Here is a 14,402-nt window from a genome sequence, read left to right on the forward strand (position 1 = left end):
GATTTGAAAAAAATCAGTAGTGCCGAGAAAGGGAACGAATGTAAAATCAATTTGCGTTTTTGGATTTATTTGGAGTATAATTAAATAATTTGAAATATAGGATACTTTAAAGCAAAAAAAAATCTCTCTGCACAATTTGATCTCTTTGGTCTGGGCCGTCTCATATGGGGGTATTTTTTTCGGTTGAAGACCATTTTTCTTTATCAGGTACAAAATTTTCAATGCCACTCAAGAAGACATGTAGTGATTTTTGATGTTGTTCCGTTAATTTTTTGTGCGAGTTTTTTTTTTCAAAAATACTGGAAACGGGTTACAAAAATCGATTGGGTGGGAAAAAAAGAGCAAATCACATCAAAGAAATATTTAATTTTAATAATCATCTGTCAGAAAATTTGAAAGGCAAGCACGCCAAAAAAAATTAAATTTTTTTGTTGAAATTTTACTGCTCTCAAAAATTAACTAAATTTCTGAACAATGTCCTTGATTGTCAATTTATGTTTCAACAAATTCTGGTACAAAATGAAACAATTTAAACACATTCTCACTTTGGGATCGCACATTTCTTCTAAACACCGCGTGACGATGGCGATGGCCGATATAAGTGCAAGGCCGCATGTGACGTCATACCATTTTCCATGAGACATTTTGGTATGACGTGTATATGGGAGGATGCTATACAAAAACTAGCAATTTTACAAACCTTTGCACATTGTTGTGAAGAACTTGTCTTTCGAAAAGTGGTTTAAAAATCGATTCAGTTGAACTTAGTGGCCTTAGCGGACACTTTTCGGTGGCGATCTTGGAGATTGCGGACTTTTTGTCATGTCCTAGATCTTTATCTAGAAAAATTGCGTGAATGAAACGGTGACAGTACCAAACTTTACACAATTGTTGTACAAACGTTGCAGAAAAAAGTTCTAAATCTGACCTTTTCTATAACTAATATCTATCCTTTTAATTTTATCTAACTTTTACAAATTTGGTAAATTATTTTACAAAGTAAAAATTTTGATATCACTGAAAATTGTTCTGAAAAGGGATTCATTAAACCGAAAGTGAAGCAAAGCCTGTGAAATCGATAGAGCCAAAAAGAGTGTTTGTTCAACCAGAGTGAACACAAAACTGCATCATCATTGTCTGCTATGAAATGCGTGATTTGTACGCAGTCACATTTGAAAATCTCATGACAAAAATTTCGAGGATCTCAAAGTTTGGGGAGAAAATAAATAGGATTTTGAAATAGTTGTAAATCTTCGAAGTATTCGGTTTCCAAATGGTTAAATTGTTCAGCTTCAAAATAATCGAAAGTCTTTGTTGTCATGGATTCAAATTGTTAAGTTAAATAGACATGAGTATAAAGTTTATTAGTTAATATATCTGTAACAAAAAAAAAATACATATGAACAGGTAAAGTTTTTAATCGGGAATATATGTAAGATCAAAACACGGTGAGACCAATTAAATACAGTGCTTGCAAGTTTTATAAAATTCAAATTGAAAAAATTATCATTAATTACTGCAAACAACAAAAGTAATTTTTTTTAATATCCCATTTCGGTTTGATCTACGGAGATCTACAAAAATTGCGGGAGTTGAAACGCAGAGTTCTCATCTGATTTCGCATGGTTAAGAACGTTCTGACGTCACATTTTCTTGTGCGAAAAATTCCCGCATTTTTTGTAGGTCAAACCGTAATGGGACAGCCTGACACTACGTGGCTCAGACAACTGTGGCGAAATGTGCGGTGGGGCGCGTTTGTAAACTTTTTATTACTATCTTGCCAGCTAATTTTACAAACTAAAAAACTCCATAAAAATTACCTTTTTAAAAATTCAACTTAAAATTTTAAAAAATTTTTCAAACCCCTAAACGCGCTCCACCGCACACCCCCAAACAACTTATATCACATCTGTCACAATTTTTCTGTAAGACACATCTTTAACAAATATTCTGAAAAGCATGGTCATTGCCTTCACATCTTCAAAGTTTTTGTTGATCACGTGCAAAAGTGAAAGCAGATTTGTGAATCTTGTCGGCCCATTTCGACTACTTTCAACGTTGCAAAACTGTAGGAGTGCTGAAGAGTAGGCTTTTTGCTGAGTCACCACTGTTTTCTGGCCGTCTTCGGATAGAGGTAGCGCTGAAAGTGTAGTCTAGAAAAATGTGATAAATTGATGACTGCAAGGCTGTTTTCTTGCCTATATGCGTGCCTAGAACAAGTAGGTCGCCCAGAAGACAGGCAGGCGTAGGCGTATAAATTTGAACATAGAATTACCTGCGTTACAGAAAAATATAGCATTGACCAGTGCGAACTCTTCATCAGTTATTTTCAATTCAATAAGCTTCATCACTAACAGACTTCGAATCCTCTGTAGAAATTGCGGTGAAATCTGTTTTAGCCTGAAATATCTCGAAATTACTTTTTTACAACAATTTCTGAAAATTAAAAAAAGTTGTTAGAGCTTTGCAGTTGATTTCTGAACTTTACAAGCTTTCCAGATAAACTAATCTGCTATTACGTCTGCAGATCTAAAAGTGTTCAATGACCTAGAGACAATTTGGCATGCACATTCGTTTTGCCAAGAAGTTTTTCCAAAAATAGTTTTTCGTGAATTTTCTGCGGTAGCACTTCAAAAATTTGCAACACTTTTTTTAAGAAGTTGCAATAGTTTGTCAAAAAGTTTCAAAAATTTGCCAAAAATTTGCCAAGAATTATTAGGAATTATACATAAACTTATTTCATAAACTGCCAAAATTGCAAAATACTGGTCAAAAATTGCACTTTTGTACAGGAAGTGAAATTTTTGGAAAGTATTCTAAAATGTTCCAAGAGTAAAAGATAGCTAAAGAAATTGCAAAAAATTTTCAGGAAGGTTCGAAATTTGGACAAAAAGCTCAAAAATTAGAAAAAAAAGGCAAATTTAAAAGTCTGGGAGATTTTTTTTTTCAAAATTTCCCAAAACATTCTTACCGAAGAATTGCATCTGGATAAATTTCCTTGCCATCGACGGTCATCAAAGTGTTCCTTTGCTCCTTCATTGCTCTCATCGCGCTGGCAAACAGCGACGCCTTTACACAGTAGTGTTTAAGCAAGATTTTCTGCAAATTCAGAAAAAAATCTATAAAAAAAGGTTTTAGCACTCACTTTATCCTGAATATTCAAATTCAGTGAGCTCATAAAGTCAAGCGACATTAGGAATTCGATTGAAGTGTAGATTCCGAAAAATGACCATTCGTGATTTGTGATTTCGGATCTCTGGAATAAAATAATTATTGGAAATGTTAAATTTTTGAAAATACAACACACATATGCCTAATGTTAAATTATTGATTTTTCGGCTAACTTTTCCATTCCAGAAAATTTATTGCGGGTTATCAAATAGTATTTCAACTTGAAAAACCAAATAAAATCAAAGCCCAAAAACGCAAAACATTTTCCAAAACTGAAAAAAATCTTTAAAAATCTATAAACATTCTATAATTTCTTAGTCTTTATATTCGGTATACTGAGACTGTTTTTTGACATTTTGGGCAATTTGGGGGATTATAAATTTGCGCGCGAAAGTTGAAAGAGCTGGCCAATCAGCGATATGCTGTAGGCGGAGGCAAGGGCGATGATTGGTCCTAATTTTCACGCGAATTCAAAATTGAGTTAGTAGCTAACAATTCGAAAAAAAACTAACGAAATTTTGAAGACTAATTTTTTTTGACTCGGCAATGGTTTATCGTTTTACCTGATATAACCCTGATTGAATTTCATTTTTACAATATCCATCAGACATAAAATTATTTTTTTTCTTTCAAGTTTATCGATTTTTCAAATATCTCTTTTTCAATTCTCAAAACAACTCACCCTCGCTTTCATCTTCATCCTCCGCTTCTCCAATACCTCAAGCAACGAGAAATCCTCATCAGTGAACTGCGTTTTCATCGCATTGCTGCGTCTCGAATCCAAAAACCGCAGGGTCGCAACAGTGGTGGCTGCGTCAAAATCCTTTTCGTTTGTAAGCTCAGCAAAGCTCGGCTGGAACGTCATTCCGGCTTCCAGGCACTGTTGGTATCGACATCCCTTACACTTGACCACTGTGGACTTTGCCACGTGGGCGCACCCTCCACCATATTTGCATTTGTATTCTCGATTTAAAATGACGATCCGACGATAGAACATTTTACAGGCATCACACGTGAGAACTCCATAGTTGTTACTAAATGCGGGTCGAAAGCAAATTGCGCATTTTTTCTGCTGTAGGTCTTGTGAAAATGGAGATGATTCAAGAGAGGAATTAGATGGAGACGGAGTGTCAAACACGCTCATGTTGTGAAAGAAGTGAGTAGGAGATATGCACATGTAATTTTTGTTCTGGCAGATTACGGCTTCTCGTGTGTGTGTGTGTGTGTGGAGACGTGTGTCTGAGCTCACACCTGAGCGTTTGTTCTATTGGACTTTGGTAGATGAAGAGGAAAGTTGGACGGGAGCTATAATGAAAAGGTATTGTTTAGTGGGTAAATATAACACCATGAGGCCCGAGATGTTTGGTTAAAAAATGATGATAGAAGCGGGAAAACAGTCTCGGATAGTTTAAACAATTAGTGCGCCTTATGTGCATTTAGTGCATTTGAAAGTAAGAAGTTCTAATTATATGATTTTAATATTCACAGAAAATAGAAGTTTAACATATTCGATTTTAAATCGGAAAAACTAGGGACTGGAAAAAAAACTTGGAAAATCCAGCTATTGTGGCATGCCGACGCAAAGTTTCTGTTTCTCGCGGATAATAATTCTAGAAAATTTAATTTTACGAGCTTTTTGAGATTTTGCTTTAAATGTTGTAGTTTTTACTATCTTGATTTTTGAGCAATAAAAAAGGAAAAAACTATGACAAAACTATTCAAAAATTTGTCTTTAGTAAAGTATTTGCCAAAAATTTTGTACCTGAATTCAAACTGAAATTGGTGAGCCTATTTATGTTGAAGTTGAATTTTTTTAATTAAAAAAATTCACGTTGCGCAATTTGGAAATTGACCACCAAGGCGGAGCAGCGTCTGTCGGTTAAAAATGTATGCTTTTATTCAATTTTGCGAAAAAAATTAGAACAGGGCGAATTATTTTTGAATTCATAATTTGACAAAATTTGCGTGTTTGGTGCATATTAATTGAGCGGGAAATCAAAAATAATTCTACCCTTCCTGATTTTTTTGTTGCAAACTTGAAAAAACAAAAATAAAAAATCTAGATAAAACTTTATAAATTTGTATACTTTTTTACATTTTTTCTGAAGGTCACTCAGTTTTGAGGGCATGCGACAAATGCACAGCGTCTGAAATTAACAAGTACAAAGCTGCCAAGTTGCTCATAACACAATCTCTACTGCAAAATGTGCTCTGGCATAATCCTATGAATCAATGCACAAAAATTACCCAGTCTATACATACTTATATAAACCTCAACAAGAGTGTATTTTCTGTTAAAACTAATTTTGTTGTTGAGGTCGGCGAAGCAGGTGTGGGAAAACTTTTATCTACAAAAAATGAAAAATGTTCTAGACTGACCATAAATCTGGCTTGATGCAAAACAAAGTGCGTCGGCTGTAAAAAATGATAAAATCACTAATAAAAAACACTTGTTTGGCCTGGTCATTTCAACGCCACACATTTTATGAAAAAAATAAGGTTGCGACTACCTGCCAACTTTTAAAGTTTCCAAAAAAAGAAATACAAAAAAATTGAATACGGAGTACTATTTTGCAGTCAGGTGCTGCAGAACAAATATACGCGTTAAAAAAAAAACTAAAGTTTAAAAAAACTAAGCTAACGAGCTTAAGCAAAACATGACCACATTTTCATACAACTTTTCCAAAAATTCGTGTAATTTCTCGTAATGATATGACTAATTTTCAAAGAATTAACCTTGTTTCAGGGAAACATAACAAAATAAACGTCGCCCTCTGCTCGCTTTCACGTAGTATATCACCAGCCAAATCCCATTCTGGTTCTCTGGTCGACTACATGTTCTGACTTGATAGCAGGTTCTTTGGTAACCAGGAGTCTAATGAGCTTGCGCGTTTTATCAGCATTCGTCTGTAGCCGGCTTATGAAAATGTTACTTTTGTAACTTGATAAGTTTAATTTTAGATTTCCATTATTAAAATATCAATAAAAAATTGGTTTGCAAAACTTTGCGGATTTGACGAATTCCAAAACTTGACCCTCGCTAAATGTCATTTTCCAGAGCAATGTAAAAATTGGGACAACAAACATCTTGTCCCGACATCTAGTTTGTCTTGCAATAGGCGTGGCGTGATGTCATGTGAACCCGGTAGGTGTCGGGATAAGATATTGGTTGGGATCCCGATTTTTGCATCACCTCAGATACCTAACCAGTTTTATCACCCTCTAAAAGAACAAGAGCGAAAATGATGCAGCCGACAGATATCGAGGCTCAAAATAATCTGTTCACCTATAATTTTCTTTGTATGTCTGATGTTAGAGCGCATCAAATGAGCATGAAGAACAACAGAAAAAATGTTATAAAGTATTTATTTGAGTTGATATAATATGTTCTAGAATTTTCAACAGATATGTCACTTGATAGTTTTCAATATGGCTCAATATTTCATTATACAGATACTCTTAATCACAGTGAAATCATATCAATTCCTGCTCAATTTTCTTGAACTTCATTCCTTTCACAGCGAGCCGAAAGACCATCGTAAGGTACTGTAGATCCTCAAAGTTCTTCTGAATAATCGGACATAGGGATAGCAAGTTTGTCAGCCTTGAAGGCCCGTTTCTATGGTACATCAGTAGACAATATTGTGATAGAGCCGACGTGAAGTTTTGCTGTTGAGCCGAGACGATTTGCTGGGCGTTTGGATTGTCTTGATCGTAGAATACAGCTGTGAAGAGGAAGATTGAAATCTTAGTTTTACTTTGGAGTTGTATTTTCAGTTAATCTAACTAGTGACAGTTATTACCTGGGTCACAAAATATTATGGCACTGATCAAAATGCATTCCTCTGTTGTGACATCCAACTCTGCCAGTTTGCTAATCAACAAGCTCCGGACTCTATCCAAAAACTGATCAGCTCCTTGCTGAAAACCGAGTAACGCCCGCATCTCTTTTGGATAAATATCCTGCCCATCGACAGTAGTCATTCGATCTTTTTTGTCCAAATATGTCCGCATGGCTCCTCCCAATAGTGCACATTTTGAAGCCGAGTGACGGAGAAGAATTAACTGAAATTGTTTTTTTCATATTGCGGTAAACTTTTAAAATAAAATAATTTCAAATTTCTTACCTTATCAGGTGTGCTCAGCTTCTCCATAAAATCCAAATTCAACAAAAGATCGACAGTGGTGTAGAGCGCCAAAAACGTCCAATCCTGTGGGCTGATGTACTTGTTGATTGTCTGGAATTGTATTTTAAGCTAGAGAATTGGTGAAATAAATATATTCACAGTCATAATCTTGAATATCTGAATCAAAAGTTATTTAATAAAAACAAAAAAGTACCAAAAGTTTTTTATTCAGAATATGAATTCAAGGTATGTTTTTTTTCTGATTGGTGCAGTAGATCTGTCACTTCCAAGCTGGTTTTAGCTTTCTTAAAATATTTGAAAATTTTTCCAGTTTATTTCCAAGATGTCAAAATTTTCAATAGGTAAAAAATATTCTGATTTAATTTTAATTATTTCTATTGAAATGTTACATACAAAAAGTTCGAAAATAATACTCAACATTTCTCTAAGTCTATTTTTGGTTCGAAAATTTGCAGATTTTTCAATTTTCAGATTTTTCAAAAATTTCAGCCAAATTTTCAATTTTAAAATTTCCTACAATGTGAACTCCTTGATAAATTTTGAGCATTATTTTGTGTGTTAAAATACAAATTATTAATCATAATTAAAATATTTTTTGTCTGTTTTTTTGTCTTTGTGTCTGTTTTTGTCTGATTTTCAAAAAAATGTTAAACTTACTATTAGTTTAAACCACGTTTTGACTGAATTTAAAAAATTTTCAAAATTTTTCACAGCTATGAATTTCAAACATATTAATTAAAAAACTCATCCACTAACCCTTGACTTCATCTTCATTCTCCGCGTATCGACAATCTGCTCCAGCGAAAGATTATCGTCGGTAAACTGTGTCTTCATTATTCGACTTTTTCGAGTATCCAAGAAAACCAAGTTCCCAATAGTTACGGATATATCCAAATCCTTCTCATTCGTCAATTCCAAGAAAGTCGGCTGGAATGACATTCCAGCATCCAGGCACTGTTGATACCGGCATCCCTTGCACTTGACCATTGGGGACTTTGCCACGTGGGCGCACCGTCCATCGTACTTGCATTTGTAGTCTTTTTTGAGTATCACTATCCGCCGGAAGAACATCTTGCAAGCATCACAAGTAAGGACTCCATAGTTGTTGCTATACGCGGGTCGGAGGCATATGACACACTTCCTCTGCGGTATATCGATTGAGAGCGGTGATGACGTGGCAGAGGAGGGAGACGGGGTGTGGTAGACACTCATGTAGAATGAATATGCAGTGATTAGATGGCTGAAGTTTGAATGCTTATTAGATTTTAGCGACTACGTGAGAAAGTGTGCACTCGTGAGAGACTGAGTCGTGCATGTTTTTGGTATAAACTTCCTTCGCGTAATGGAATGCTACAAAACATGAATATTTAGTTCTTGGTTAGCGATCAGAAATTAAAAATAGTCAAACAGAAGCAATTCAAGTGAATCAGAGTTTAAAATATTAAAAATAAATAGGTTACACAGCCTAAACAACACCTGAATACTTTTGATCTGCACCAAAAATTGGCAATTCAAAAATGGAGTTTACATATTTAGTGGTGGGGATTTTGGTTTCTGCGATAGAAACAGGGCTAAATCCAAAAAAAAAGTTTGTTTTTTACAATATAATTAAATTTGGTTTATTCATTCACAATTTAGGACGTACCGGAATTTTTTTTTTCGAAAAACGAGAAACTTGAAATTTTTTTTGTTGGAAAACTTCAAAATTTTAGAACATACTTACTGTCTGGTTATTTCCGACTGGCCTTTTTTAGGGAAAAAATATAGCTTACAATTTGAAATTTATGAATTTTTATATTACCAATTGGCACCAAAAATACAACAACAAAAACGATAATTCTTTTTTGAAAAAATAACAAACCTGGTCGTGATTAAAGAATATGACGGTGAAAAAGTTAGATGAATTTTTTAAATTTTGTTTTCAATTTTCCAAAAATAAAACCAAATGTTTCTCTATGTTAACTTCGAATTCCCGAGCAAATTTGAAAGCCTAGGATGATATTCTGTCTTTTCCGGCTGATTTTATTAATTTTTGTATTTTTTCCATTTTAAAAAACATCGCCAAATTTTAAGACTTTTTTGTGAAAAAAGATGACCCGAAAAAACTTACCTAAAACAGTACAAAATAAACTAAAACCCAAAAAATTTGATTCACTTTAAAACCTACATCATCTCTCTCGAGAAATGATCAATAAAAATTCGGATTTCAAACAAAAACAGTATTTCGTCATTTTATCCGCCTCCTACTCTTTCATTTTTGCCTTTTTGATCAAAAATAGTGCACGAGAAATCCGGCGGATTAAATCGGAAATCCCAGAGATTATTTTTCGTAAATATATACGGAACATTGTCGTTTTCCTATAAAGTCCTAAACTAATATAGAAATCATAATATAATTTGTAATTAAAATAACTTCGCATTTTTAAGAAAAATTATGCGGGTAATTTTTGCTACATACAAAAAATAACTAAATTATCGGGGTTTGGATATAAGTTTGAATGACGAGTGAGTCAAAAAAAGAGAAAGATTTGTTTTCAATAATTTCTAGGTAAAATGAATCATATTGTTTCCAGGAACAAACAACTATTCCGAGAAAAAAGAATTCAATGAAATTGGGCATACATCCTGTCATAAATCATATGGTGTGTGGTCATTCTATACTATTTTTAGCATATTAGAAAGTGAGCAATCTCGATTAGACAAAAAAAATAATTTGCAGAAGTTGGAAGTCGCCAATCATACTTTAAAGACGCACATTTTTATGCATTTAATAAAAATTCATCGCGTCGAGACCGGTATTTTTGGTTCAAAAATCGTGGAATGTCGCTTCTGGATAATATTTTTGTAAACTTGCGCAAAGAAACTGCTGCAAAAATGCCAGTCTTTGATTTGAAATACCGACAGTGGGGGGGGGGGGGGGGGGATCATTAAGAACCAGTATTATGGTGGCAAAACGGTCAACTACAATAGTGAAATTTTTCGAATTTTTTAAAGTGGTAACTATGTACTATGGTAAGTACTCGATTTTTCCAATTTTTTGGGCGTCGTCAATTGAAAAAAATAAAATTCCTCTGAAATTTATGGTCTGCCGATGTTTCAAATATGAATATTCAAACATTGTAGAAATTCGAACATGCGACAATGCAATAGTTTTTTTTCAAAAAAGTGGCAAAAACACAGTAATTGCCACTTTTCGACTAGAATAAAAATTTTTCAAATACGCTTTTTGAAAAGTTTTTCTTGAACATGCAGATAACAAAACTGGAAACAAAAAAATGTAATGTTCATAAATAAACGTATTGAAAAAATCCAACAAGTTTAAAATATTTTTTAAAAAAACCCGTTTATATTAACTCTTCAACAATATTCCTGAACTTAATATCAGCCCTCTTCATACGAAACATCATCGTCAGAAACTGCAAATCGTCAAAGTTTCTCTGAATAATCGGACATAAAGATAGCAATTGTGTGAACCGGGACGGTCCATTCAGACCGTATTTGCACATGCAGAAGTGAAGCAAAGCTGCCGTGAACTCTTGTTGTTGGGACGCTACTTTTGATTGGGCTGCTGAGTTCTCCGGCTCGTAGAACACATCTGAAACATGCTATATATTTTTGGAGGATATATTAAAGGTGGAGTAGCGCCAGTGGGGATTTTGTCTAAATACACTTATATAAAAAATGAGCTTTTGAGGAAATCCAGAGCAATTTCGCATGTTCCGACCTCCACAATGTTTCAATACAAATAATAGAAATAAAATTAGACTATAAATAAAATGTAGGGAAAACAATTTTTTTTGGTCGACTTCCAAAATGATGAGTGGCAAAAACTGAGTAATTGCCACTTTTTGACAGCAAACTAAAAAACTTCAAAATTTTTTTGAAAAGTTTTCGGTCATTTTGGCACCATCGGAGTAGTTTTAAGACTTTCCTCGCTGGCGCTACAACCTTAAGTGAAATCTTGGATGAAACATCAAGTCTGAACTAAATTTTAAGTCTGACTCAAGTCTTGCACAAGCTTTTCCAACTTCTACCAAGAGTGTCAAATCCCAAGAAAACCTTATGTAGTTCAGTCCCATCAATTTAGCATAAGAAGTTACCTGGATTGCAAAAAATAATTGAAGAAATCAGCAAAAACTCTTCTCGAAGAACCGTCAGCTCTGCAAGTTTTCCGACCACCATGCTTTTAATCCTGCCCAGAAACTCTCTGGCTCCACCAGAAGAGCCCACAAAATCTAGTATACTATTTGGATAAATATCCTGGCCATCCACCGTTATCATTTCAGCCTTTTTCTCATTGAAACTTCTCATAGCGCCTGCGAAAAGTGAGCATTTTGAGGCGGAATTTCGCAGTAAGCACATCTGGAATAAAATTGTTAGAAAGACCGCAATAAATATTTTTGTTATTACTTTTTCTGCAGTTTGAAGTTTGCTCATGAATGGCATGTTGGATAAAAATTCTACCGTTGTGTAAAGTGCAAAAAATGACCAATCTTGAGGACGGAGTTGCTCTTTTGGGGTCTGAAATTTAACCTTTTCAGCTTTGGGCGCAAATTCGCCGTTTCTCGAAAGTTTCAGAAACCAGCTATAATTTTACCTTTACATAAGTCTCCAGTCCCTTCTTCTCGACCATTTCTTGCAGTGTTGGATTACTTATAGTAAACTTGGTTCTCAATGTTTCCCTCCTATGATTATCCAAATACCGTAGCCCATCGATAATGGCATCCAGCTCGTCATCCTTTTTATTTCTGATTTCCAAAAGCCGCTTCTGTTTTCGAAAGGCATAGTTCATTCCAAATTTCAGACACTCCTGGTAGCGGCATGACTTGCACTTTGGGTAAATTGTAGAATCTTCGGAGAAACCTGTAATTATGGTTTATCGAAAAAATGAAAAAAAATATATATAAGCCACCTTCAAAGCAGTTATTTGAACATTTACAAGTATACTCGAGCTTTTCAGTGACAACGCGGCGGAAGAACATTTTACAGGCATCGCAAGTCAGTACCTGAAATTATGATTAGAGTATGAGTTTTGTAAGTGGGGATTTTTTATAGTATGCCTACAAAATTATTATACAAAATTATTTTACATATTAATGTTATAATTTGTTATAATTATGTTATATATATGTTATAATTAAACACTCCAACAATTTTGAAGGTTTTTCAAAACATAACTTGTTTTGGTTGACTTCCAAAATCTTTGATAATATCAGAATATTTTTGCATTATTCTTTTAAAATAAAATTGAGAAATCCACTTTTTTTTTGAGGATACAAATTTGCAAAATTTTTTCAACAGATCATATTTTTCTGCTTCGTTATTTAAAACGTAGTCATAATCATACAAATAAAACAAATTGAATTCCCCTGTCTCACACATACTAGAGCAATTAGGCACACTCAGAGCACAGATCACATAGTTACTACAAAAGCACGTCTAGTGTGCTCGAGGACAACGTGAATATTGCAAAGAGCAATATGTGTTGATGAATAATCCGTCTGAGCATTGTGAAAGAGAATATTTTTAGTCTGATTAGGATTAGGGAGTATGTATTTTTGAAACACTAATACTCATCCCGCTATGTCACAATTTAATCTTCAAAAATGATGGTTATGATTTCTTGTCTGATTTGTTACATTGAATTGATGCTCGGGAAAATATTTAAAAACTGGTTGGCATAAGATAGTGACTACAAAACTGTCGCCTGAACAGACGACATGTGCCGGGCCCGGAATGTGCGGAAAATTTTTTAATTTGCCGTATTTGCTAAAATAATATTTTTAGGAGCGTACAAAATTACAGAACGAACAAAAAAGCTCAAAATCGGAAATTCTCTTCTTAATAATTTTTCATCGGATTTTAAAATGGGCGTAGAAAGACATTTAATATTAGAAAAAAACTTGATCTGAAATTTTTATGAGAAAATCGAATTTTCTAATCTAAAAAAATCCCAAAATGTTAACCTAGACTCAAACATCTAAAAACATGGAATTTCTTCAAAAATAATGCGGCAATGCCCTGAAAAAAATTTAGATCAACTTAAATTTACTTGCAAAACAAATTATGTTCTAACACAAAGATCGGTTTTGTGAGATAAATTGCCTCAACCCTGTAGTTAGAGCCACACTTGAGATTTTCTATTTTTTTTCCTCTTTTTATTATTTTGAAAAACACGACCAGAACCGCATTTAATTTTAAAAACAACACGCAAACAATTTTTTAAATTTATTTCAATTATTAAAACCCACTCCATAGTTATTGCAATATGCTGGACGATAGCACACTAAGCACTTTCTTGGATCGATAAATGAATATTCGCTTAGAGACGGTGGAGAACTTGACATGATTAAACTATAACCAGAAAATTGTGCACAAATCAGCCGATCAACAAGCAGTGGAGAATGAAGAAGTGAGAGAGGAGGGAGGGGCGGTACTTATCAGGAATAACAATTCCCAGAACGCCTTAATTTGTGAAGTCAAATTTGAAAACTTGATCCTACAAATTGGAGAAAAAGCTCCAAAACCTTGATATAACTAAAAAAAACTGATTGAATCTATTTTCTTATGATGTATCCAGCAACTTTATTCCGCAAACCCATCTCTGAAGAAAAATTAATTTGGTAAAAATTATTTTTTTAAAAATGGAAAAAATTAAGAATTTAGTGCTAAAATGATCAAATATTATGGTAAAATTTTTCAAGAGCAATTTGAAAAAAAAAATTTCACAGTTAAAAATATTACGACAATTACTCAGTTTCCACCTGCCATCATTTTGGAAGTCGATTTTTTTTGTTGCAACTTTCAGCGTGAACCAAGCCATTTTCCCACGCTAGGCTTATAATTTGGAGCGATTTTACAGGCATTTAAAGTATTGTAAAAATACACTGATAGCAAATTCAGATCTGCTTTTTCTAGTTTGAAATGCTCGGTATATGTGAGATACCTATAAAAATGTAAGAATATTTACATTAGTTGGTGATAATTTGAAAAAAAAAATTATTCCGTAACTTGTTATTAGTATGGCTGAGTTCAACCGATCATGGCTTCTATTAAAAATAATTGCACTCTTGATCTCCGCTA

At 33.8% G+C, this 14,402-nt stretch overlaps 3 protein-coding genes across 4 annotated transcripts; all 3 read right to left on the reverse strand.

Moving 5' to 3' along the window:
• Nucleotides 1–1,898: 1,898 nt before the first annotated feature.
• On the reverse strand, nucleotides 1,899–4,348 carry nhr-157 (Nuclear Hormone Receptor family; the record flags this gene model as incomplete). Its single annotated transcript, NM_071666.1, has 5 exons — nucleotides 1,899–2,140; nucleotides 2,276–2,400; nucleotides 2,972–3,099; nucleotides 3,146–3,256; nucleotides 3,854–4,348. The coding sequence occupies 5 exons, from the start codon at nucleotides 4,346–4,348 to the stop codon at nucleotides 1,899–1,901; spliced, it is 1,101 nt and encodes a 366-aa protein (NP_504067.1).
• Nucleotides 4,349–6,519: 2,171 nt separating this feature from the next.
• On the reverse strand, nucleotides 6,520–8,559 carry nhr-158 (Nuclear Hormone Receptor family). Its single transcript, NM_071667.6, has 4 exons — nucleotides 8,076–8,559; nucleotides 7,299–7,409; nucleotides 6,975–7,236; nucleotides 6,520–6,896 (listed from the first exon to the last, which is right to left on the reverse strand). The coding sequence occupies exons 1-4, from the start codon at nucleotides 8,529–8,531 to the stop codon at nucleotides 6,646–6,648; spliced, it is 1,080 nt and encodes a 359-aa protein (NP_504068.1). The 5' UTR covers nucleotides 8,532–8,559; the 3' UTR covers nucleotides 6,520–6,645.
• Nucleotides 8,560–10,587: 2,028 nt separating this feature from the next.
• nhr-159 lies at nucleotides 10,588–13,666 on the reverse strand (the record flags this gene model as incomplete). Of its 2 annotated transcripts, NM_071668.5 has the most annotated exons (6): nucleotides 10,588–10,914; nucleotides 11,420–11,681; nucleotides 11,730–11,840; nucleotides 11,917–12,182; nucleotides 12,232–12,325; nucleotides 13,571–13,666. In NM_071668.5, the coding sequence occupies 6 exons, from the start codon at nucleotides 13,664–13,666 to the stop codon at nucleotides 10,664–10,666; spliced, it is 1,080 nt and encodes a 359-aa protein (NP_504069.2). The 2 variants fall into 2 exon arrangements, with proteins under 2 accessions (NP_504069.2, NP_001317797.1); NM_001330817.3 differs by lacking the exon at nucleotides 13,571–13,666 and having other exon boundaries at nucleotides 10,664–10,914; nucleotides 12,232–12,301.
• Between the last annotated feature and the right edge of the window lie 736 nt (nucleotides 13,667–14,402).

Source organism: Caenorhabditis elegans, chromosome V, assembly GCF_000002985.6.
Source record: "Caenorhabditis elegans chromosome V".
NCBI classification, from domain to species: domain Eukaryota; kingdom Metazoa; phylum Nematoda; class Chromadorea; order Rhabditida; family Rhabditidae; genus Caenorhabditis; species Caenorhabditis elegans.